Here is a 27,223-nt window from a genome sequence, read left to right on the forward strand (position 1 = left end):
TAAAAGAAGACTACAGAATGTAACTCAAGTTCCTTTCTGAATACGAAAATGTAACCTGGCTGAAATCATTATAAGAAAAGTACAGAATGCAGTATTGAGTGTGGGTACATTTCTGATGCTGACTCCCTTCACTACTGGTACTTTGTGTGGGATGCTGGTATTCCTCTATGGTGAGGTACTGAGACTCACCGGGGCCGCTGGTATTCCCGGTGGTGGATCTCCTCCAGCAGCTTCCAGGTGATGCCTCCGTCCACAGAGAACTGCAGCAGGACAGACTCAGATCGAGCATCAGCTCCATGACAGTCCTCGTCCTCCCCACCCAGACGGATGTAGAACTGGATGTAGTCATCATCTGTTGTGTCCAGGTCTTTCGTCTGCAGCTCGCGAACACCATCCTGCATCACATATACCATGGTAGTTAGATATATCATGGTAGTTGGATATAACAAGGTAGTTAGATATACCTCAGTAGCTGGATATACCATGGTAGTTGGAATACACCACGGTAGCTGGATATAAAAAGGTAGTTAGATATACCATGATAGCTGGATATACCATGCTAGTTAGATATACCACGGTAGTTGGATATAACAAGGTAGTTAGATATACCACAGTAGTTAGATATACCATGATAGTTAGATATACCTCAGTAATTAGATATACCACAGTAGTTAGATATACCATGGTAGTTAGATATACCACAGTAGTTATATATACCATGGAAGTAATATATACCATGGTAGTAAGATATACCATGCTAGTTAGATATACCACGGTAGTTGGATATAACAAGGTAGTTAGATATACCACAGTAATTAGATATACCACAGTAGTTAGATATACCATGATAGTTAGATATACCTCAGTAAGTAGATATACCACGGTAGTTGGATATAACAAGGTAGTTAGATATACCACAGTAATTAGATATACCACAGTAGTTAGATATACCACGGTAACTGGATATACCATGGTAGATGGATATACCATGATAGCTGGATATACCACAGTAGTTGGATATACCACAGTAGCTGAATATACCACAGTAGTTAGATATACCATGGTAGTTAGAAATACCACAGTAGTTAGATATACCACGGTAGCTGGATATACCACAGTAGCTGGATACACCACGGTAGTTAGATATACCATGGTAGTTAGATATACCACGGTAGCTGGATATACCACGGTAGCAGGATATACCCCCTGTAGCTGGATATACCCCCGGTAGTTGGATATACCATGGTAGTTGGATATACAGAGATGGTTAGAAAGTTACATACTATATTAGGGTAATATGTGACAATTCTTTTTGTCAGGGTGTATGACCAATATCCAATAGAGACCAATAACAGTTTGGATAATTCTAGTTAGTGAAACTATATACTGTAAATCGTTAAATTAATGTGTCTCCAAAATAATGCGACCACTGGTCCCTAGCGAAAAATGTGACTCAATATGAATGCGACACCCCCTCCTCTCAAGCATTAGTGGATTTATATCTAAACAAAATGTCCTCTGTCCAGTTTACAGGAGAATCCTCACTTTAATCCAACCTTACATTAATCCAATCACACGCCAAATAGCACCGCTTATCAGCGCTGAGTAGAGTACTTCAGCTAAAACAATGGCTCGTGTCGGCCTTTGACGCAGTCGCTAAGAACAAAGACACCGTGTTGCGTGGGTGGCGTCTGTCTGGACTTGCAGGTGTGATCAGTGATGACATAAGTGAGTATAGAACTCTTGTCTTGACCCAAGCAGTGACAATTCACAGGATGTAATTAGTGTTTGAATGACATTGTTTATATACTTGTTACAAGTGCTGCTCAATAAACAGTGATGTGATTTACGTAGTTGTTTGTTTTCAGCGTATCTCTAAGTTGGTATTTCTTCTATCCAAAATGTCATATTGTTGATTTAAATGCGATGTTTAATAATGCGACCAAAGACCACTCGCATTTTTCACATATACTTCATGCTCGCGTTAATTTCAAGATTTACAGTAACACACTGCCTGTATTCTTCTTTCAAAACACACAGTGGAGAGTACACAGTACTGACCTTGAAGAAGTATATTGACTCTCCCGATAGTATTGGTCCACATCCTTGGTTGCTGCGCACAACATCACCGCCGGTGATACGGTGGAAGTCTTCCTCGGGCTCGTATCTCATACCAAAGTCAGCATGCATGTCAGTGTCCATGCCGGTACTCGGTTGGCAGCTGTCTCCCGCAAACCCTGCATCACATCTGAAGGACAATCATCATCATCATCATCATCATCATCATCATCATCATCATCATCATCATCACCACCACCACCACCACCAACACCAACACATCATCATCTTCATCATGATCATCATCATCATCATTATCATCATCATCATCATCATCTGCCATTATCACTATCAACAGATGTCAGCAATCGTTACATCTCCAATCATCATGAAAATCATTTATACCATCTTCATTGTTTCATTGTTGAAACAGTCTTATACCCCAGTTCTGATCTGGATGCCATGGTTTCCTATCTTTCAACTGTATTGGCAAAGTGCAATCTTACAATTCCTGTCTTGAATTATAATCAAAGTCAAGTGAATGTGGAATTTTCTACGAATATTCTGATTGTCAAGCCACTTACATTACAGCTGTTCCACCAGGGCTGAGTTATGCAGGAAGCATTTGGAAATATTTCATGTCCATATTATGTCCATGCTTGTACTAGTCCGAACTGATGCCGATTTATAGTGCTAGCTCACTGAGATACCATGTCACAGTTTAACATGAATACCCCACTCAGACACAGTATACTGACTCTGAGCCGACCAGTCCTTGTTTTAACCCCTTAATGCCGAGCGCCAGACAGGGGAAAAAACAAGTATCAACTTGAAACGTCTTTTGGTGTGACGCGGCCGGGGATCAAACCCCGGACCTTCCGCTCTCCAGGCGGATGCTCTACCATTAGACCACCGGGGGGGTCGAAAGTATGGTATAACTGTTATATAAGCTCACTGCATGCATACAGGGACTGTCAGTGCATCTGTACTCACTTGCACACTCCTTCATTACACTTGCCGTGTCCGTGACACATGAACGGACACTGCTGACCGATGTATATCCGCTTGATGGCCCAGGAGTCAGTGGGGCTCCAGTTAGACTGGCGCCATCGGATCTTGGTTCCTGGTGACCTGGTTGTTCACAAATGGTGTCAGAAACGTCTCAGTAATAGCCAATTACATTTATCACTTGACTTCAACTTTGGCTGATTATTTGTAATCCAATGATTATTTGTAATAATGACGGCAAGCAGTAGCCCTGGTTATATCACAAGGCTACTTCTTGCCCTGTGTTCAATCACCTGGTGGCAATAGTAGCCTTGAATCATTGTGAAATAAGAACACTTGACCACTCTCCTACCCAGAGTTCCATGCGGCCGGCAGCCGGCCAGCATAGTACCTCTGCCACAGGCCAGCGGCATGTGACGATTCGTCACATCTTTCACAGTCCATTCAAGATATTGAATATGTTTTTCATCCGTTTCATGTTTGACAAGTCAACACATTTTCATAAACAAATGTCAAAGAATGACTACGGCTCATTAAGAAAGTATCCTAATACTTGAAAATCTATTTGTTTTTGCGTAGTTATCCTTTGTTTACATTGGTTGTACTGCTCCACGTGCTGTCTTCGAAGCCCAACAGAGAGCTGGCGATACGGTCACTTTGATGCATAAATATATATTGTCATGCAACTCACTGTTGCAGTTGTAGCAGCATATCTATATAACTATGCAAAACAATATGTTAAGCTACCCCAAATACTTGCATTAGTCCGTTCTACACTGATTTCTGAAAAAGCGCGTTTGTTTACAAACAAGAGAAAAGTCCGGTCACGTGATATGCAAATTAGCCTGTGGCAGTGGTGTTATGCTGAGTCACCACTGCGCCGGAGTTCGAGAACTTGACATCCTTAAAGCTTGTGTCTCTCCGAATAACTACTCCTATATGCCTATCAACAACCTTACTGGACTATTTAATACACTGACCATGTGTCTTCTGGCAGCAAGACCGTTGTTCGTGTCCACTCGGTAAATTGTGAGGAGTCGTACACCGTCCCTGCATGGTACTCGTCACACAACATCGGCGGCAGGCACGGCTCCTGCACCAGGTACCAGCTGGTACCATGGTCGACGGAGTACTCCAGGTACAGGCGGTTGTCGATGTCCTTCGTGTACGCCGTGTGACACCCCATCACCAGGTCAAACTGAACCATATAGGATGGACCAATCTGCATCGTGTCTGTCATTAGGAATCGGTCTTGTCCATTCTTCTCCTTTCCTGCAAAACTGACAAAAAAGTGTCTTTCCATACAGTAGAACACGGATATAACAAACACAGATATAGCGAACAAACGGATACAACGAACTGTTAAAAAATCCCCGATTTATCTCCTATATAATATCATATAAAATTTACGTATATAACGAACTCTCTACAGCGAACTAACGAATACAGCGAACTGATATCTGATCACCGACAAGCCCATCTATCACTAATTAGTGACGTGTATAGTGAACTGAGAAATCTCACTCAGTGTCAAGTGTCACTGACACTTGGCTGTACGCAACACAATGGCAGCGCAAACTGGCCTGTTTTATAAACTGACACTCCAGAGAACTCTTCATCTAAAATCTGAGAAATGTAGAGTAGTATGTTATGAATTTAATGTTATTAAATGAAAGTTATAAATTGTTATCCATTGTATGATCACTGCTAATACAAATCAATGCTGCAGTTACGTGTATTGTGTTTTGTCTTATCCAAGATGGCGGACGTTTCCGAGCGAAAACATGTATAACGAACAACGAGATATAACGAACTGATTTCTCTGGTCCCTTGTAGTTCGTTATATCTGTGTTCTACTGTATATTGAAAGAATGACAGAAATCAGAATTCCAATCATGTAAATGATATGCTTATGGCTCCACATTCATTTCTGTCATTCATTTGTCGACACCAAATAACAATACAATCCTTGTGCCTTGATGTGGCATGTGGTAACAGTGTACAGACCACAACTCAGGTGAAGGAAAGCGACATTGGTCGATGAAAGTAGAAGCATATGTATACGTGTTCAACATAAGTGTTTCAAGGACTTCGGTCCCACATCACACTGAAGCAAATGTTGCTGTTGTGCCTCCTTAGGCAAGTGACTTTTGTTCAAAATATACCTTGGTTCACCCAGTAGTGAATGGGTACCCGGTAGGATTAGTTGATGTGACTGTCAACCTGATTGTATTGACCTTTTTCACTCTTCGCTACTTCAGGTTGTATTTGAAGTCGAAATATTCACCTTTTGACCATATCTAGATATATGTCAGAAACTAACTTAATTGGTATAGGCCTATGTTGATATAATGTATCAAATTGAAACCTACTGAGAATTTTCAATCGTAACAAATCAGAATTTTGCATCAGTTGCGTATTTGATGTAAATTGTAATGGACTCAAATGCATTCCAATAAAATATTAGACGTCTAGATCTACTTGTGCTGTTGTGATTGTGAACAGTTGTTATTTTGATTGTCAATGTTGTCAGATTAGATAGCATGAGGTGTAATATTTCAACTGAATTATTACATAAAGGATGTGTAAATATTTGAAGTAAAGTACAGTTTGATCTGCAATTTTGGTAACAATTAATATTTCTACCAAAATGATATTTACTTTACTGTACCAATTTAATCATGTCATGAAATGAACAAAAACCCAACTAATTAATGTCCAGTAAATGTTCAATCAACATGTGATCTTTATATAATTTACAGAAACAGATAACTCTTTAACAGTTTGTATTCAAATATTTCAAATGCATAAATTGATATTGACATTACTAAAAACTTAAAGTATAAACAGAATTATTTTTAATTCCCATGCGTATTGCAATCATAACTCATTAATTCCCTTTGTTTAATTGTGAAACCCATCTGGTTTTATCTCCACAAACATGTTTTGAAACTTTTAAAACAAAAGGATTTCTTTTGTGCAAGCAATTGCCATGTATTATTGATTATTTATCATATCAATTTATATGTAAGAATATAGTTTACTGTGTCATTTTGCAATAATTATATTGTTATGATGTAATATTTTACTATTGTTAACAATCTTTAGAACTTTAGTTTATTTCAATCAAGTCAAATGGTGTGATTATTTTGATATTTTTTTATAATTCAATCAAAACGAGAAAAATAAAAAAATATAAATACATAGAAGAAATTTGTTTTCCTTGTCAAATAACGATGATAGCATGAATTTATCTCATGCTCCTTGTATAGCATGCTCCTTGTGAAATTTCATTCCATTTCTTCTTCGAATGTACCTTATATGATGATTTTAGGGAGACATTACTGACAGCTATCGATAATCTTGGAGGACAAAAAACTCTACATAGTATTCTTTTTGGTGATCCAAACTTAGATGTTTTCCTGAATACAAAAATCTGTACACAAATTTATAGAAACAACTAACAGATTCAGTAGCTAGCATAGTATTGTTTCCAAACTGTTAATCATTAATATTGTTAAATCTATATTCAACACTAAAATGTATAATATTAGGATATGTATGAGATGCACACTGTCTTCACTTTCAAGCACATTGTACATATCCTTCATATGAGCACTGTATATATATTGTGCACTATGTTTCCACAATGTGAAGTTTCAACTGTAAATTGTTCATTTTTATTATGCAATATTATGTATAACTGTATATAGGGAGAAGGCGGTAATAAGTGCTGCCCTTGTGCCCAATCCCTTTGTCTTTTTGGACAATAAAATATGTTTAATAATATCTCATCTTGTGATCTGACAAAGTTAATATTTTCAAGTCAAGATATCAACTTTAGTAAACCACATGAAGAGATAAACATTGCATCTGACAAAATAAATTCAAGTCTTATATTTTCTTTGTGATCTTCATGACCTTACTCAGAAAACCATAGTGTCAATGAGGCAGACTGACTGTAGGTGTGACAAAACGTGATATTTCACCTGATTTTAATAAAAATCTTATTTATTTCACTCTAGCGAAAGTATGTTTTCAGCATGGTCAGACTGAACAAAGTATTTCATGATTAAATACATACAGGTAATACAAATATCAAAACGTGTTTCATTAAAACAAGAGTGAATTTCTGTGTGACATTGATGTAAAGAGCTGTAGTACACTGTCATTAAATTGATGCATCTGTTGAGTTTACTGTTTACAAAGAATATACTGTTTGAGTTTTAGGCATATCAGATGAATTGATGCCTTCAAGATTGTTCTTAAGTAGCAAATGTTACACACTGTGATTAATTTTCCTTAAACTTCTCTATTTCAGAAGAATGTTGTTTTCTAAATAAGCAATATTTTGAGAGAAGGTGAATAAGCATTGTTTATAAAAAAATGTTATTGAAGTAGGAATATTATTAGAATATTATTGAATTATTCATTTCAGGCCAGCAAGTCACCACAATGAAGTACTAGTATCCGGGTGACGGATGTCTGGAGGAGCTTTCCGCTGACAGTAACACAATGGTTACAATGTGCATCCTGCCAAAGGACGAGGAAGTGAAAAGCCTTATTCACTCACAAAACAACATGGCCAATATTTATCAGACACTTAAAAAGCACATTGTACCATTTGTTTACAAGCAAGAAAATTATTTTCTCCTGGAATTTAATTAGGTGCTTTTGACTGACAAAGACACCCAATCCATTTTAAGTTTTGAAAACTTATATTGTGAGAAATAAAGATATGAAAATTTTAGTTTGTTTTTCTTTGTTAAATATGAGAAATCCAGATTGTTCCATCAACATAATTTGTACCAATACATATATTTTATCTTGGCTTGATTACCAATTGAAGTTTATTCCTTTTTATCTTTTGTTATTTTATTTGTACTCTTATCTGATAAAGACATTTTCAAACTATTCAGGATAAATGTATTAGTAGCTTCCTTTTGATATACAATTACCTATCATCATACAGGATTAGGTCAGGGTGTTCAAGAAGTTGATAGTTGTATCAATTCTTATATTTCTTCAATATCATGCCTTAATTATATTTATCAATTTTTAGTTTCCTTGAACTTGTTTTAAACAGTTCACACATTATTACTTTTGTCGTGCACGGTGCAATCTCAATCGGCAGTAATCAGTTAAGTAAGTGATGTTTGAAGAACAAGTAAAGTATCATCTGTTTATTGTACACACTGAATAGAGTTATCGCCCCTTCTGAATATTTTTTTTGACACACGAATTATTTTCATAATTAACATTGTAATATGTTAAAATGAAAATCATAGCTGAAAAAGTGTCTTTTGTCAACTGGACTCATGGCAAAACGATAGTGCGTTGTGCAGCAAACACCACTATGAAACGTGAAATAAACATGATCTCGATCTTGATCTCGAGTTCGCCAAGCCACGCATTGACTGAGCAATTTTGCAAAAGTACACTGACGTGTTTCATGTTATGCGGTTTATTTACGATACAAAACGTCTGTCATTGAATGTACTGTCACATTGTGCCTATATGCCGACGAAGTTATGATAAAAAAAATCTAATTCTGAAATACGTATCTCGAAATGCACCTTTCGATTCACTTCCGGGATCCTGACAGCAAAATGCTAATTCCAGTGTATTACAGGCATATTTTATTTGGACCTCATGATTTAATGTGAATTATTTTCTGTATTAGATACAGAGGATACCATTTTTTGTTTGTTTAAAATGTCCATCAGTGAAATGCTGTCTGTTCCCTATGAGCTGATGCGACTCTCACTGCATGGAGCTATGCTCTCCAAGCCTCGTTTTCAATCCAAGATGGCGAAAGTGTGAAAAAGGTCAATACTCCCCTCAGAATGAAATTCATGGGCTACAGTAACTCACTTAATACTCTTGGGGGCCCCACAGTAACTGTCTACGAGTTGGCCAAGGTTTGTGGTCAGTTCCTCATCCATATCTTTCATATCTGCCGCCTCAATACTCAGTGTGTTGGAGAGTTCTTTAGCCAGACTGACTTCATCGATCGCCCACACATCATGGCCACGACCGGAGTGGTTCGGCTGACGCCACTGGAATCTACATGACGAGTCACGAGCAGCACTGGGAAGATATACAGCATCTCCTCTGAAAGAAATACACAAGACTTGTTACAGAGTTGACTGTAGGGTTAACCTTATCTGTGAAATAAATCCCTGCAAAGGTGACTATATAGATGAAATGAAATACAGTATAGTTCACCATCCGTCTGTGACAGATGACACCAAATGAAACCTAAACATTTATTGGTGAAAATATAGACAAGCAATATAAAGGGCAGCTTCCCGAGGCAAGGGTGTTAAGTGACTATAAAAGTCCAGTTTCCATCCTTGCCGAACTAGGCTGGAATTCTTGGGCTTGATCTTAGCACCACCAGTGGCTATTATGAGTTATGTCCCTTCTATGCCTCTCCCATGGACCAATCAGATTCCACCTCTCGTATCACTTGCATTTGCTTCAAACAAAATGGCGGCATCCAGTCAAGACGATCTGATAGGTAATCAAGATCTATCTTGTGATAAAACGGGTCTTACATCGCGAAGTGCATCAAATCAAGTGGGCACCTTGATTAAAAACATGAAAAGATTTGGAAAATATCTGTTGACAAATAGTTGGAGATGCACATGCTTTGCAAATCCTGCAATCGACCGAAATCTGCTTAACTCACTTGCCTCGGGAAGATGTATAAAGGGTAGTGCATGACATGATCTGTCAGTGATTAACATAAACTATCCGGAGATTTACTGAACACTGGGATGACAAACTACAGCATCACAAGACACAATGGAAAAAGGCACCAGACCACGGATTACAGTCTCTCTTTAAGTCGTTCGTTCATTCGTTAGTTGGTTTGTTTGTTTGTTCATTCATTCATTTGTTCGATCATTCTTTCATTCATTCGTTTGTTCGATTGTTCCAGGCACCAGACCATGGATTACAGTCTCTCTTCCAGTTGTTCGTTCATTTGTTTGTTCGATCGTTCATTCATTCATTCGTTTGTTCGATTGTTCCAGGCACCAGACCATGGATTACAGTCTCTCTTCAAGTCGTTCTTTCATTTGTTTGTTCGATCGTTCATTCGTTCATTCGTTTGTTTGATTGTTCCAGGCACCAGACCATGGATTACAGTCTGGCTTCAAGTTTATCGTTTGTTCGTTTGTTTGTCAGTTCGTTTGTTTGTTCGTTCATTCGTTCATTCATTCATTCATTTGTTCATTCGTTCGTTTGATTGTTCCAAGACCATGGATTACAGTCTCTCATCAAGTCATTCGTTCGTTCATTCGTTTGTTCGATTGTTAATTTGTTTGTTTGATCGTTCCAGACACGCAGGTTTGATTGTGTAGTATCCCTATCCAGCATTGTGACTGACACCATCAGCTTCACACAGTGTCACCATGTTGGGAATCACATCAAGATCTTCCCATCACATCAAGAGCCAACACTTCAACCACAAGGTCACATCAATTGCTTTTCACAGAGGGAGACACCAATAATTGGCAAATCTCTTGATCTCTCATTTCTTTTTGAAGTCATATGAAAATATGAATTAATATTGTTACCGTGGCGATTGGTAGTCCTTGATGGAGAACTCTCGCAGGAAGTGCCAAGAGATGCCACCATTGCAGGAATACTCGAGGTAGACGGCCTCGGTGGGGTCATCTGGTGGAGGGCAGTCCGAGGTCGTGGACATACTCCCCACGCGCACGGAGTACTGGAGGTACCTTGGGGTAACAGGAGAGGAGCATCAGCAGATTTCAAACTTTAAGAATTTGTTTTATCTTACTTCTATTTGACACTTGAAAACACTACTGGGCCCTATTCCACAAAGAGATCTTAGTTCTTGGATGATTGTAACTCCCATACTTTAACATAGGCTTACGATAGTTGTGGCGCTAAGATCGCTTAGTGGAATGGGGCCCTGTTCCTGTAGCATTGACTACCCTGCCTGTTGTAAACACTTGGAGCATGTTCATTGTCTGATCATACATTCATCAGGATATAATGTCAGAAAAATACCCATAACAATGATATAGAGTTCAAATCAGTCTACCTCATATGAAAACAATTTTGATTAAAAATTCAAAATAGACTGATTGTTCAAGTTGGTATTTTATCATAATAATATCCATTTTAGTTTGTACGTTCAGCCTTTAAGCAAGCAGTTAAATTTGAGTTACCTCCCCTTATTACCCATCATGCTTATGTTCATGACCGCCACCTTTGGCCCGCAAGTGCTTGCATGCTATCTTATTGTGCTCTGTGCCACTATATTTACAAACTGGTGGCAACTCATTATGGCTAAGATCAATCGAAATATGAATGAGCTGTAAAATATGAATGCAACTGTCATCTTTGACCTTTCACCCAACCTGTAACATTATACTGATTTTGTATACTTCGAGATAGACTAGTGCATAAAGTAGAAAATGCTACAGTAATGAAAGTTCTACAATCATTGTATAATGCTAATGAATGACTCTTAGGTAATTTTTAAGGACATTCTATCTCAAATCAAATCTGACAACATTTTATATTTGATTAATTTCGCCTACTTTTTTCTCTTAATAAATAAAATGAATTATATTCTCTAAAAACAGAAACTTCACAAAAAGTGCCAAGGCACTGTAGCTGACCTGGATATGTAGTCTTAAATGGCAGACACTGGACAAAGGTTGCTGTCAGTATTAATATTCAAATATTCAAACATGTCTGTTGAATCCCATAAGAAACAAATACCAAATATGATTTCGTACAAAAATGGCATATTAATGGCCATATATAACTTTTTCAATATGGCTCCCTCGGTGGCCATTTTGAAATTTGGATTCAAAACTCTCAAGCAAAATGTGGTTCATTACTTCAGCTTCATTGGCTCAGAGCTTTCTGAGGAGAAAATGTTTACGACAACTGACGCACAAAAGAAGACGCACTGCAGACATGGCATCACATTGAGGTAACTTGACTTTCAGCCAGGTGAGCTATGAAAAAATCAATACATATACTGACTGTGCATCCGTTGTATTGAAGTCTGTTGTGAGGAACACTCTGGGTCCATTTCCACTGAATACAAGGGACTTTCCTGCCGAGATGACACCACAGTCAAAGGTGACACTCGCCCCATGGATGGTAAACAACATGGATGACGTCACTACTATGGGGTCTTCAAAACTCTCCATAAAAGACGAGGGACTGGGGACCACAGAATCCCTGCAAGTGGCGCCATTGTAGCCGAAGTCGCAGCTGCAGACAAAACAATAGTACGTCCTTATAACAATCCATGACATACCAGTTAGCATTGTGAGTGAGTGAGTGAGTGAGTGAGTGAGTGAGTGAGTGAGTGAGTGAGTGAGTGAGCAATATAAGAAGAAAGAATGCCCGTGCAATAATCCAAAAAATTGTATTTGAAACTACTATTATACCAGAAATAATATATTCTAATATTTTGTTAATATAGCAGCTACCTTCACTATATTTTGGACTGTTTGTAAGACAGGGTTTTCAGATGTTTTTTAAACAATTTATGATAAAACAAATAATTCTAAGAATGTGCAGTTATAAAGAGAGACAAAGAAAAGCGTTAAAACGGTTAGCTGATACAAAAAAAAGGAAATACAACCTGCATTGTTCCAGCCCACAAGTGCCATGGTTGTTGCAGCCCTCAGGACAACTGCCAATGAACACTGAAACGAACACCAGGTGTAGCAACACTGACTAAAGAGAAAACAGTATTTAAAAGAACTATTTTTGTATTTGTCTTGAAAATATTGAGATACTTTTATTATCAGCTACAGATGGAGATACTTTTGCATCAAAATACATCAAGAATTTATGTTCTTTCATATCTTGCAACTCAATTTGTGGCAAGACAGAAAATGAATTATTTCCTTATATGGACAGATCATCTCAGTGAGTTCCACAATGTGTAGCTATGAAACAGATTGAACACAGTGGTGACAGAGACAGATTTTGTTTGTTGTTTAATGCGCACTCAGCAATATCCCAGCTATATGACGGCAGTCTGTAAATTATCGAGTCTGGATCAGACTACCCAGTGATTGATGTCATGAGCACTGATCTACAGATTTGGGATACAATAACATGCATCATCCAAGTCAGCGAGCCTGACCACCCGATCCCATAAGTCGCTTCTTACGACAAGCATAGTCGCCTCTTACGACAAGCATGGGTTGCTGAAGACCTATTCTACCCCGGATCGTCACGGGTCTGTGGCCTTGTACACTGATGGCATATGATGTTGCTCGTCGTCTCAATCACTGGATTGTCTGGTCCAGACTTGAAGCTCCCCCTACCTACCGTCATCTACCGCCCAGTTGGGTGCCCCTGACTCATCCACCTGCCGCCAGCGGAACCTTGTGTATGGCATCAGCGCCTTGTATGGGATGGGGAAGGTGAAGCGGGTCCACCTTGTAAAAAACATCATGGGTACAGAGGAAAGTTTATGTTAGGGCTGGCAAAAGATGCTAAACGGAATTATCATCCATGGGAAGACATATTAACGATTATCGATATGAAAATTGTGTCATCGATAATATCTTGCATTAACAGTCATGATGAAATAAAGTTTAACTTTATCGAAACAGACTTTGTGAACAGTGAGTGAGTGAGTATGGTTTTACGGCGCTTTTAGCAATATCCCAGCAATATCATGGCGAGGAACACCAGAAATGGGCTTCACACATTGTACCCATGTCGGGAATCGAACCCGGGTCTTCGACATGACGACATATGCTTTAACCACTAGGCTACCCGACCGCCCCGTAAACAAAAGAATAGTACTGTGTAATGTTAGTTCTCAGAAAGTGACAATAAACTGGTGGATTATCAACTGAGTATCTTTAACTCATTGAAATTTTATTCATCAATAATGTGTAAAAGTTTAACAGTTACTTTACCTCTTACATTGAATTAATACAAGAATGCTTAGGTAATTTCGGGAATGAAATAATAGCCTGACCATCAGGCGTGTAACTTTTCAAAACTGACCGTCTGTCAGCAACATAGAATGTCGGTCAGGCAGGTATTTTAGACACTGCATGTGGCCCTACTGATAAAATGATTTCATTCCTGTCCAAGTAGGTATGTTTCCGTTTTGATAGATGTGAGATCTCACAGAGCAACAGTTTAATGGAGATATTGAGACAACTTATTTCAAGGAAATCCTGAAAATATTGCAAGGATACTTACAGGATATTTCCAAGGTCATAATGCAAGAAGTAGCCATGAAAACTCTTTGGTGTGGATTTCAAGGATGAAATATGCATAAAGATTTATTACTGGTTTTGCTTTTTTTAGATGCTCAGAAATCATGCACAAATCTAAGAATTTTCAACCTATCATCTTGACGGCTTGAGAAAGCTTGATAAAACTTCACACATTTTACATTTCTTTTTTATCTTCATTTACATTTGGTCATTGTAATATATCTGCTAAAATGATCTTTTTTAATTTTCAGAAAAAGATCATTCATCTTTGTCACAATTTGCATCTCCAAATTTATTACAAATGTTGGCTAAGTAGATTTGATTAAGGAAAACACAATGTATACAATTACCAAAAAGGATTTCAGTTCAGTTTCTGATTTGAGTGACCTGAGAAGTGATGGATATTTCATTATTTGTTTGTTTGTTTGTTTAACACTGCACTCAGCAGTATTCCAGCAGTCCGTAAATAATCATGTCTAGACCAGGCAATTCAGTGATTGAAATCATGAGCATCAATCCACACAAATGGGATACAAAGACATGCATCAACCAAGTCAGTGAGCCTGATCACCTGATCCCTTTAGTTGCCTCTTACGACAAGCATTGGTTGCTGAAGACCAGTTCTGGCTGGGATCTTCATGGGTTGATATTTGATTGAGGGAGTGAGTTTGGTTTAACACCATTTTAAACATACTTTAGATATATCACAGGGTGTCAGCGTAATGTGTTCCGAAAGTCCCGATGCAGGTTACATTGGTAAAATCGATGACGACTGATCATATGCTGACAGACCAAGGATCATTAACCGGCCAGTCTGTAGCATTCAAACCCTTGACCAGCAGATCCTGGCATGAGTAAGGGAGGCAACACAGTGAATGAGATACAATAGAATGTCCAGCTAACACTCAGTGGCTGTGGTCCTGGGTGTGGACCAGCAGATCCTGACATCAGTAAGGGAGGCAACACAGTGAATGAGATACAATAGAATGTCCAGCTAACACTCACTGGCTGTGGTCCTGGGTGTGGACCAGCAGATCCTGACATGAGTAAGGGAGGCAACACAGTGAATGAGATACAATAGAATGTCCAGCTAACACTCAATGGCTGTGGTCCTGGGTGTGGACCAGCAGATCCTGACATCAGTAAGGGAGGCAACACAGTGAATGAGATACAATAGAAGGTCCAGCTAACACTCAATGGCTGTGGTTCTGGGTGTGGACCAGCAGATCCTGACATGAGTAAGGGAGGCAACACAGTGAATGAGATACAATAGAATGTCCAGCTAACACTCAGTGGCTGTGGTCCTGGGTGTGGACCAGCAGATCCTGACATCAGTAAGGGAGGCAACACAGTGAATGAGATACAATAGAATGTCCAGCTAACACTCACTGGCTGTGGTCCTGGGTGTGGACCAGCAGATCCTGACATGAGTAAGGGAGGCAACACAGTGAATGAGATACAATAGAATGTCCAGCTAACACTCAATGGCTGTGGTCCTGGGTGTGGACCAGCAGATCCTGACATCAGTAAGGGAGGCAACACAGTGAATGAGATACAATAGAATGTCCAGCTAACACTCAATGGCTGTGGTCCTGGGTGTGGACCAGCAGATCCTGACATCAGTAAGGGAGGTAACACAGTGAATGAGATACAATAGAATGTCCAGCTAACACTCACTGGCTGTGGTCCTGGGTGTGGACCAGCAGATCCTGACATGAGTAAGGGAGGTAACACAGTGAATGAGATACAATAGAATGTCCAGCTAACACTCACTGGCTGTGGTCCTGGGTGTGAACGGTGGAGGAGAGAGGCTGGTAGGCGCCATCACAATGGCCAGACAGACATGGCTCGTGGAGAGTGTGCCATGTGTCTCCGTGATCAGTGCTGTACTCTAGGCTGATACTGGGGTGATACAAAATTGGAAACAATGTTCTTTATTGTTAAAAAAATAACTACATTGATCACATGTTTTGAAAATACACACATCAGCACCATAGTTAGCCTGAAATAGAAAAAAAATACAGACAATATTTTCACATAAATCTTAAGAGAACCATACCAACATGCAGAATGTTGTGTGAGGTCAAGGACTAGTCTGTCATACAGACCCTGAAACAAATATATCCAATACAGCACATGCAAGTCTATAATGTTTGGCAAGTCTAGATTACTCCAGTATCAGGATAAAGTCTCTGGGCTCCTTTTTATTATATTTTATAACTATAATTTAACAACTGTTTTTTTCTGTAAAACATGTTTATTTCAGAGACTAGATGTAAGTCGAGTCAAGGACCTAAATACCAAGATGTTCTCAAGCTACAAATGACTGAGTGAGAGAATTTATCTCACTTTCACTATTTCTGTCATGCTGCGTTTCTTTGTGAGAAATGCATTCTGAGTGGTAGGACCAGATGAGCAATGGTCTGGCAAACACAAACCAATCATAACAATCAGTGTGAATCTGGGTTCAAATCACTGTTTTGGCACCTAAGGGACACAACTCTGCACATTGAGCTACAGTGAAAGACGCGTTGGTCAGACTATTCTCTTCCACACCAGAAGACCACAACCATAACAACGATCTCACCTGTTTTGTTGCAAGTTCAACCCACACTCCATGTTGATACTGAACTGGACCACAGCGTCTGTCGTGGCAGGCATGTATGGCAGCACGGTGATGCCATCTAACACCCAGATGTCCCGATACGGCCCCGTGTTGTACTTCTGTAGCCAGCAGATCCTCGCTTCCGACACATGCGCCACCGACGTCAGTGGAAGGGACACCAGCCTTGCACGCTGAAATAGAAGGGTCAGTCATCAGTGAGTCATTATCAGTGTTATAGCACAGTTGACATCCTCGTTTATCCAGTGTGTTTTATCTCCATTTTGTTGTGAATATTACCCATCTACAGTAAACTACGGTTCTAACGAACTTAAAGGGGCCACTAATTTTAGTTTGTTATGATTGAGTTTGTTATAAGCATATGTATATAGCATATATACAACAGTGGCCGTGACAAAAAAATACGTTCATCATTTCCCGTGAAATGAAAAAAAAAATATTGTGTTGCCTAATGAAGGTTGTTCAAAGGATTATGTGCTGTAGGGCAATTTCGTGCAAAATGTGATATTAAGCTGTGTCTGAATCATCGAGAACCCTTGACATTGAATATCTAGACATAAACTCACTGCTGCATGAACTAACAGTTCAACAAAGCTGTGCATGTTTCTAGCGGCTATGAGTCTATGTCCTGATATATACCCATTACAATAACATAAATCCAAAAACACAATGAATGTGCTCAATTGATCTTGTGCTCAGTTTAAATTGAAAAGATGTTGAATGTGAGCTGTGGTTACAAAAATATTTAATGGGTTGTTTGTTTTGCATTGTTGTCGTGAAAATTAAGATACTACAAAGATTGAAATATTTGGATATAATCTCAACTGTTGGAATACCGATGACTGTATCATTGATTTCAATTTCAAGGCCTATTTTGTTCCATTTTTCTAGGGATAACAGTGACCTCTCACATATTTGTCAAGTCAGCTTTTGGTACAAAGGGCAATCATTAAGGTGCCTAGAGTAATCTGTTGCTGGGTGCCATTGTACAAAACAACCTTTGCGCTACGACTGTCATAAGTCTATGTTAAGGTATGGGAGTTACGATCAACTTAGCACTAAGATCGCTTTGTACAAGAGCACCCTGATCAGGTGACTGCAAACAATCCTGATGATGATGACCTACCCTGTAGTCCTCCGGCTTGAGTTTGTCGATGAAGAATGTGTTGCCGCTGCGGTCTTCCACGTACACCTGCACAAAGCTGGCCGGCTTGTCTGACGAGTGGCACCCTCCCACACCTGTCACATGAGTTGTCAGCAACATTATAGCAACGTCACAGCAACATTATAGCAACTTCACAGCAACATTTCAGCAACTTCACAGCAACATTATAGCAATTTCACAGCAACATTTCAGCAATTTCACAGCAACATTATAGCAATTTCACAGCAATATTTCAGCAACTTCACAGCAACATTATAGCAATTTCACAGCAACATTTCAGCAATTTCACAGCAACATTTTAACCACATTACTGCAACATTATAACAAGATAACAGCAACATGACAGCAGCATTGTGTGACATCATAGCAATGTCAGCAACATCATGGCAACAGCGATGACATTACAGCAGTATTATGACAACATTGCAAAAATATCACAGCAACATTGAAACAACATTGTAGCAATATCACAGCAACATTGTAGCAACATTTAGATAATATTGTAGCAACATTGCATTAACATTACAGCTTCATTATGGCAACATCGTAGTAACTCTTCAGCAACATCTCAGTGGACCGAGGAGTTCTTAACAAGTAATTCCATGGCTGACCTATCCCAAAGACAAATCGGAGGTTCCCAGCAGTTGTTACGTCCATGTAGTCGGTGCAGACCTGCCGCTTCCCTGTCTCAAACATCACCAGGGCATTCAGCTCGTCCACAATGCCGCACAGCACGTTGGCGGCGCCACCTTCAACCTCCCAGCTGAAGACAATTTTAAACTAAATTAGTGCATGCTTAAGCATGAAAATACGAAGACAAGTAATAAAATATATTATTTATATAAAAAAAGTATAAAAGTGTACAGCCTCCTCTCTGTTTTCCACAACTTTAGATATTTCAACTTTTTAAAGGCTGCTATTATTGACCTGGATATATTTTCATTCAAGAAACAATGACAGGTCCTTACTCTGAATCTACTCCCGATTCAAACTGTTCATACAGGAGGCTGCTCGGGCTGACATCAGGTTCAAGGTCAAGGTCGCGGGTCACCATGTAGTTCAGTGTCTGATTAGGCTCAATGAAGGTCATCGTGTTGCTGTCTGACTGGCAGGTTTGCTGAGGATGAAACATTGCAAGAAATATGTTTTGTGTGAAAAAATGCTCTGTGAAATATTATTAGTCTTACAGATAATATTCCAGCAATATCACGGCGGGGGACACCAATATGGGCTTCACACACTGTACACATGTCAGGAATCGAACCCGGGTCTTCGGCGTGACGAGCAAACGCTTTAACCACTAGGCTTCCCCAACCGCCCCCCCAGAAAGAATGGGGTGAGGGGTGGTGGAGGGTGAGAGGTTTTTGATGCACTCATGTAATGAAAATAATGACCTTCCGCTAATGCTTGTCATATCTTAGGATGACCCTCCCCATGAACTTGTACATTCTCTTCATGACCCTCGCCAAAAGACAAAATGCAAAAGCGCATGACATTTTATGATAAAATGTCCATTTATGAATGTCCCTCCTCAAATATGTGAATTCTTTATGACCCCTTAGAGAGGGTCCCTCTAATATCACATTGACAGCGTAACAATGGCAAGGATTCTTAAAGTCAGGCGAGGTGAAATTGGGTTTAACGTCGTGTCCAAGATTATTGCACTTATATAGTGACATGTGTATGAGTGTGCGTGTGGAGGGGGGGCTGCTTGTACTAGTCCGGACTGATGCCGATTTATAGTGCTAGCACACTGAGATATCATGCCGCAGTTTAACATGAATATCCCCGTTGTCACTCTGCAATATTCCAGCTATATGACGGCAGTCTGTAAATAATTGAGTCGGGACCAGACAATCCAGTGATTGATATCATGAGCATCGATCTATGCAATTAAACCTTTAAGGTTCACCTCAGTTTCATCAGGGGTGTCCAAGTAATGTGTGCTTAGAGAGTAGCTGTGCTCACATTTTTCAAAATCGTATCATGATGAAAACAAATTATGACCTGACACTTACCCGTATATTTCCTCCTGGGAAAAACATCCAGTTGCCTGGGTCCATGGGGTCAAAGGTCTCATGCAGCTGTGTGGGAGGGTGAGCTACATTGACAACTACCACATTGTCTATAGCCCAGCAACTCTTGAACGTGTTGGACGTGAGCGCTGGCAACTCACGGCGATGGCGCCTTGTTCGGAACAGACCCTTCTTCACAAACCGAGAAGCATCTTGTTGTCGACGTCTGGATCCCTTTCTGTGCTTGGTGAAACGTGAGGGTTCATCTTGGGAGGGTATGAGGGGCAATGGGGCATAAGTGGCAGTGGGGGAGGGGTAGGTCATCGGCTGGGTTGTGGGTAGGGTGGTGGTATGGGTTGTTGGATGGGTGGAGGGATGGGTGGTAGGATGGGTTGATGGATGTGTGGTTGAAGGCGTCGTAGGTTGTGTGGTTGGTTGTGTGGTTGGTTGTGTGGTTGGTTGGGTGGTTGGTTGTGTGGTTGGTTGGGTGGTTGGTTGGGTGGTAGGGAGGGTTGTTGAATGGGTGGAGGAGGAGTGGGTGAATGGTTCAGTGGTAGTGTGGGTTGGAGGATGGGTTGTAGGGGGGTCTGTAGACAGAACTGTAGATATGACCTCCGTATGCAGGCTAGTAGTGTCAGTATGTGTTATTGCTGCAGAGGAACTAGTCACTGTGGAGTGGACAAATGGCAGTGTGGTCTCCTCCTCAGCCTCGGTGCGGAGGGACTCATCATGGGCTCTCTCGGGGAAGTGCACTGGCTCGGTCCGGGACTCGGATGTGGTGTCATGGTGAGGAGATCGGGTCGGTATTGTAGGGTGGTAAGGTGTGGTTGGGGGAGGGGCAGGTGAGGTGGTTGGGTAGGGGGTCTGAATCCACCTCAGACAGATGCCCTCTCTTCTGGCTTCTACAGGTAAAGTCACCAGATGAATCTCTGCCTCGCTGCTGGTTGGAGGTCTGGAAAATAGTCAAATCAGAATACCATGACATTGGTTTACAGCCACCATCACACTGTGACCTGGACTGTCACACCATACCTGTACTGCCACCATCACACCATGACCGGCACTGTCACACCATACCTGTACTGCCACCATCACACCATGACCGGCACTGTCACACCATACCTGTACTGCCACCATCACACCATGACCTGCACTGTCACACCATACCTGTACTGCCACCATCACACCATGACCTGCACTGACACACCATACCTGTACTGCCACCATCACACCATGACCTGCACTGTCACACCATACCTGTACTGCCAACATCACACCATGACCTGCACTGTCACACCATACCTGTACTGCCACCATCACACTGTGACCTGCACTGTCACGTCACACCTGTACTGTCACCATCACACCATGACCTGCACTGTCACGTCACACCTGTACTGTCACCATCACACCATGACCGGCACTGTCACGTCACACCTGTACTGTCACCATCACACCATGACCTGCACTGTCACACCATACCTGTACTGCCACCATCACACTGTGACCTGCACTGTCACGTCACACCTGTACTGCCACCATCACACCATGACCTGCACTGACACACCATACCTGTACTGCCACCATCACACCATGACCTGCACTGTCACGTCACACCTGTACTGTCACCATCACACCATGACCTGCACTGTCACGTCACACCTGTACTGCCACCATCACACCATGACCTGCACTGTCACGTCACACCTGTACTGTCACCATCACACCATGACCTGCACTGTCACGTCACACCTGTACTGTCACCATCACACCATGACCGGCACTGTCACGTCACACCTGTACTGTCACCATCACACCATGACCTGCACTGTCACGTCACACCTGTACTGCCACCATCACACCATGACCTGCACTGACACACCATACCTGTACTGCCACCATCACACCATGACCTGCACTGTCACACCATACCTGTACTGCCACCATCACACTGTGACCTGCACTGTCACACCATACCTGTACTGCCACCATCACACCATGACATGCACTGTCACGTCACACCTGTACTGCCACCATCACACCGTGACCTGCACTGTCACGTCACACCTGTACTGCCACCATCACACCATGACCTGCACTGTCACACCATACCTGTACTGCCACCATCACACCATGACCTGCACTGTCACACCATACCTGTACTGCCACCATCACACCATGACCTGCACTGTCACACCATACCTGTACTGCCACCATCACACTGTGACCTGCACTGTCACACCATACCTGTACTGCCACCATCACACCATGACATGCACTGTCACGTCACACCTGTACTGCCACCATCACACCGTGACCTGCACTGTCACGTCACACCTGTACTGCCACCATCACACCATGACCTGCACTGTCACACCATACCTGTACTGCCACCATCACACCATGACCTGCACTGTCACACCATACCTGTACTGCCACCATCACACCATGACCTGCACTGACACACCATACCTGTACTGCCCCCATCACACCTGTACTGCCACCATCACACCATGACCTGCACTGTCACGTCACACCTGTACTGCCACCATCACACCATGACCTGTACTGTCATGTTTCACCTGTACATTAGAGTGTCCCTTACCTGAGCCTCTCTATCTCCTCCCACTGTGTGCAGCCATGCGTCCCAAACATCACAATGATGTCACGGTCCTCACTGTCGCTGCGGCCACATGTTCCAGCCGCTGCCAACACAAAATAGACAACTCTCATCTTGTTCATTACAAGAATATGTCATACAAACAACATCCTTCTTGATATATCTATATGTGGAGCATTTATGTATTAATGAAAATAAACGTTCCATAAATCTAGAAAAGTTTAGGACTCTTTACTTCTTTGTCTAGATGATTTTATAACCTTCTTCGAGTGAGTGATGTGTGTTCAATGTCCCTTTCAATATTATGTCTTTCATACAACAAAATGTCAGCTGAAAGAGAAAATCCAAAGTGGTGCAGGTCGTAGAGAGTTTCCACTTGAAAACCCATGAACACAAGTAGAGTGCTGACAGATCAGGAAGGCCTTAGTTAACCTGGGAGGTCAAATATGTCCCCTTATGGACTGCAAGGCCATCTGTGTCCCCTTATGAATCACAAGGCCAACTGTGTCCCTCGTGGCCCACGAGGAAAATTTGGTCCATATATGGACCACAAAGCCAAATATGTTCCCTTATGGACCACAAGGCCAAATGTGTCCCTTTATGGACCACAAGGCCAAATTTTCCCCCTAATGGACCACAAGGCCAAATGTTTCCCCTTATGGACTAAAAGGCCAAATACATCCCTTTATGCACCACAAGGCCAAATGTTTCCCCTTATGGACAAAAAGGCCAAATATGTCCCTTTATGGACCACAAGGCCAACTGTGTCCCCTTATAGACCACAAGACTAACTGTGTCCCCGTGTAAACCACAAGGCTAACTGTGTCCCCTTATAGACCACAAGGCTTACTGTGTCCCCTTATAAACCACAAGGACAACTGTGTCCCCTTATAGACCACAAGGCTTACTGTGTCCCCTTATAGACCACAAGGCTAACTGTGTCCCCTTATAGACCACAAGGCTTACTGTGTCCCCTTTCAAACCACAAGGCCAACTGTGTCCCCTTATAGACACCAAGACTAACTGTGTCCCCGTGCAAACCACAAGGCCAACTGTGTCCCCTTATAGACACCAAGACTAACTGTGTCCCCGTGCAAGCCACAAGGACAACTGTGTCCCCTTATAGACCACAAGGACAACTGTGTCCCCTCATTCTTTTGAGCTCCGGTTCCATCACCCACTTACACAACGCAAACTGGACAACTCGAGCTGTAGTCATGTTGAGGGGCACTGTAGTCTGGAATGGGAAACATACACAGATATTATTAGCAGGGTCTCTATCACAATATCGCATGTTAAAAAGTATAATCCATATACAAGAATACATTGATAGCAATATTGATCAAAATGACTCCGTAACCAACTGTTTGATGGGATTATTGTTTAGGAATAATCATGCTATATGATTGCCAGGGACATGAAGAATAGGACCCACTGTACCCCTGTACACCTTCACTATCTGGATATCCTTGACTGCCCTTCCAATAAGTAAGTCTCAATGAGTACATTTTTATGCTTTTAGCAGAATTCCAGCAAAGTCAGAGCATAGGATACCAAGATTGTTTCACACATTGACCTCATATGGGGGATCAAATGTTGGTCTTCAGCAAGACCCTGTAAATATCTGGGTTAGATTTGGTCTTCAGCAAGACCCTGAAAAGATCCAGGTAAGAACTGGTCTTCAGCAACCCACGCTTGTCAGCATCGACTCACAGGATCTGGTGGTCAGGTTTGCTGACTTAGTTGAAGCAAGTCATCTTATCCCAATTGCGTATATCAGTGCTCATGATGTCAATCATTGGATTGTCTGCTCCAGATACGATTATCAAAAGACCGCTGTCATAAAAGCTCGAATTTTGCTGTGTGCAGCATGAAAGAACAAACAAACCTTAGCAAGACTTGCATCACTTTCACCATTGTAATACCCTGCTCCCCCTCCCTTCCTCATCCCCCTCCTAGGTTCTGTACAATAGTGTTAGAGACACCATGCCTACCTGCTCCCCCTCCCCATCCCCCTCCTAGGTTCTGTACAATAGTGTTAGAGACACCATGCCTACCTGCTCCCCCCCCCTCTCCATCCCCCTCCTAGGTTCTGTACAATAGTGTTAGAGACACCATGCCTACCTGCTCCCCCTCCCATCCCCCTCCCCTCCTAGGTTCTGTACAATAGTGTTAGAGACGCCATGCCTACCTGCTCCCCCTCCCCCTCCTAGGTTCTGTACAATAGTGTTAGAGACACCATGCCTACCTGCTCCCCCTCCCCTCCCCTCCCCGTCCCCTCCTAGGTTCTGTACAATAGTGTTAGAGACACCATGCCTACCTGCTCCCCTCCCCATCCCCCTCTCCCTCCTAGGTTCTGTACAATAGTGTTAGAGACAACATGCCTACCATCTGTCTGATGCCTTCTCTCTTGCAGAACACGGCAGCCTTGTCAAACATGACAGCACCACACCCATCACCCACCGTGCCTCCCTCCGTAGCCTGCCTGGAACACAGACCCTCACACAATGTCAGCTCAAGAAATGGAAACAGCACAAATATCCTCAAACAAAAAACACATATTTCTTTTCTTCATGATACATGATACTCACAGGATGGTTTTACAGAGGAACACTGGTTTGTTGTAATTCACTGGTTTGTTGTGAGAAACTGGGACATTGTCTCTAAATATTTATTCATTATCTGCAAGACTGATATCCATCATTAAATTTGAGTTGGTGTAACGGCCATAAAATTTCCGAGTCCCATGATGGGACCTTCTGATCAGAGGTCGCACGCCTTGTCCACATGACCAAAGAGGTTAACCTGTCAGCAAGCTGACAAGGTAAGGATGTCATCAGTGGGATGACTCTACGCCCTGCTACATTGGTAGACAAAGTTGTATTTGTAACATCTTCCACGACCTATGCACTTCTTAATAAAAAATGAAATGCATTTGAGTAAGATTGTTTTAGATGCTGATTTGAGGGTGTCTTAATTTGGCTCTGTCCCAGTAGAATTTAAAATTGAACATAATTTTTCAGTAACATTTCATTGATTATCAGTTCTCCTCACCAGAGGTCACTCCTGAAGCCCGGCTGGGAGTCAAAGTCGTCTCGGAGGATCACTGAGTCGGAGTGGATCTGAGCAAGTTCTGGTCGGAGTGGCGAGGTGGTGGCAGCTGCAAGGTCATGATTACAACAGACATTAGGTGTGTAATGATTGGTCGAAGTATTCATCTATCCATGGACTAATGGTAATGCATCAAAGACAAGTTAAAATATCACTAAATCACGTTGATGTCGCTCTCTTCACTATTATCATGGACAGTAGGGCTGGGACGGGTAACTCGGGTACCTGGGTCGGGTGGGTACTGAGTAGGACCTGTGGTTAGTCATGTGATATATAGTTTAATGACAAAAATTATCTAGAACTCTATGGTTACACTACATGTCACTAATGTTCTCATTTCTTTCTAACCACGGCCGGTATGCACCCATTCCTTCTGACTTTTCATATGGTTGAATAAAGATATAACTTAAGTCAACTTCAGAGTATGCATGACCAGATTGTTTAATACATGTATCTAAATACATTTTGCAAGTGCTATGGCAAAAAACATTTACAATATGACATTTTGTATCTCTTGAGACCTACAGTGGGTACCCGGGGTCGGGTAATAGGGGGGTGGGTACCCGGGTAGTAAATTTGGACTCGTCCCAGCCCTAATCGACAGTACCATAAACCAATTAACTTACCAGTGCTTTTGATGCACAATACACATTTAATATTTCTGACAATGTATGTCGGAATCATTCACAATATGTTCACTGACTTATACATAAGATACTTTCCAAACAACTTGTGAGCCTTGTACATGGTGGACATCAACAAGGACGTCTACATTGTGGCAAGGTTGAAGTATTCATCATAATACTACAACACTAAAGTGAAACCTCACTAGTCAGCACACTGTTTGTCAAGAAAACCCACCTTTAATGCTAGGAATGCTGAATCTCATATAAATTAGAATTTACCCTGATATCTCTCTCTGGGAAGATCCGGCGACACATCCAAAGGAGATTGTGTAAGGTTAACTTTCTCATCAGACAATCAGGTTAAAGGTAAATACTTTGCATGAAAAAGCATTAGGAGCAGCAAATCTGATTTCTGTATCTCCAAATTGTACATAAACAGACATTTCCAACAGGAAATAATAAAGGCCAAGCTCTTGTTGTTGTAAATAGACCCTGTCATTTCTGAGCACTATGAAATCTACACCACAAATAAGTGAGTGTGGGAGTGAGGTTTTTACGTCGCTTATATCAGTATTCCAGCAATATCACGGCGGGGGACACCACAAATGGGCTTCACACATTGTACCAATGGTCTTCAAACCCGGGTCTTTGGCATGATGAGCGAACGCTTAAATCACTAGGATACCCGGCCCCCCCTCCCCCCACAAATAAGTGAGTACAAATGAAGGCACATATGAGATTTTTGTGT

The 27,223-nt window shown here is 41.4% G+C and overlaps 1 protein-coding gene across 1 annotated transcript in view; it reads right to left on the reverse strand.

Moving 5' to 3' along the window:
* LOC139446114 (reelin-like) overlaps nucleotides 1-27,223 on the reverse strand; it is a 96,594-nt gene that overhangs the window by 57,728 nt on the left and 11,643 nt on the right. Inside the window, exons 5-23 of the mRNA XM_071227393.1 lie at nucleotides 25,793-25,898; nucleotides 25,127-25,223; nucleotides 23,924-23,975; nucleotides 22,724-22,823; nucleotides 20,122-21,070; nucleotides 19,072-19,220; nucleotides 18,715-18,866; nucleotides 18,065-18,177; nucleotides 16,903-17,111; nucleotides 16,089-16,217; nucleotides 13,408-13,517; nucleotides 12,710-12,773; nucleotides 12,100-12,333; nucleotides 10,653-10,814; nucleotides 8,941-9,180; nucleotides 4,047-4,346; nucleotides 3,052-3,189; nucleotides 2,062-2,248; nucleotides 190-395 (exon numbers count right to left, since the gene is read on the reverse strand). Of these exons, the coding sequence (XP_071083494.1) occupies nucleotides 190-395; nucleotides 2,062-2,248; nucleotides 3,052-3,189; nucleotides 4,047-4,346; nucleotides 8,941-9,180; nucleotides 10,653-10,814; nucleotides 12,100-12,333; nucleotides 12,710-12,773; nucleotides 13,408-13,517; nucleotides 16,089-16,217; nucleotides 16,903-17,111; nucleotides 18,065-18,177; nucleotides 18,715-18,866; nucleotides 19,072-19,220; nucleotides 20,122-21,070; nucleotides 22,724-22,823; nucleotides 23,924-23,975; nucleotides 25,127-25,223; nucleotides 25,793-25,898 (3,697 nt within the window). The remainder of the gene's footprint in view (nucleotides 1-189; nucleotides 396-2,061; nucleotides 2,249-3,051; nucleotides 3,190-4,046; nucleotides 4,347-8,940; nucleotides 9,181-10,652; nucleotides 10,815-12,099; nucleotides 12,334-12,709; nucleotides 12,774-13,407; nucleotides 13,518-16,088; nucleotides 16,218-16,902; nucleotides 17,112-18,064; nucleotides 18,178-18,714; nucleotides 18,867-19,071; nucleotides 19,221-20,121; nucleotides 21,071-22,723; nucleotides 22,824-23,923; nucleotides 23,976-25,126; nucleotides 25,224-25,792; nucleotides 25,899-27,223) is intronic.

Source organism: Haliotis cracherodii, unplaced genomic scaffold (genome assembly GCF_022045235.1).
Source record: "Haliotis cracherodii isolate W230 unplaced genomic scaffold, xgHalCrac1.p SCAF_6, whole genome shotgun sequence".
In the NCBI taxonomy this organism is placed as follows: domain Eukaryota; kingdom Metazoa; phylum Mollusca; class Gastropoda; order Lepetellida; family Haliotidae; genus Haliotis; species Haliotis cracherodii.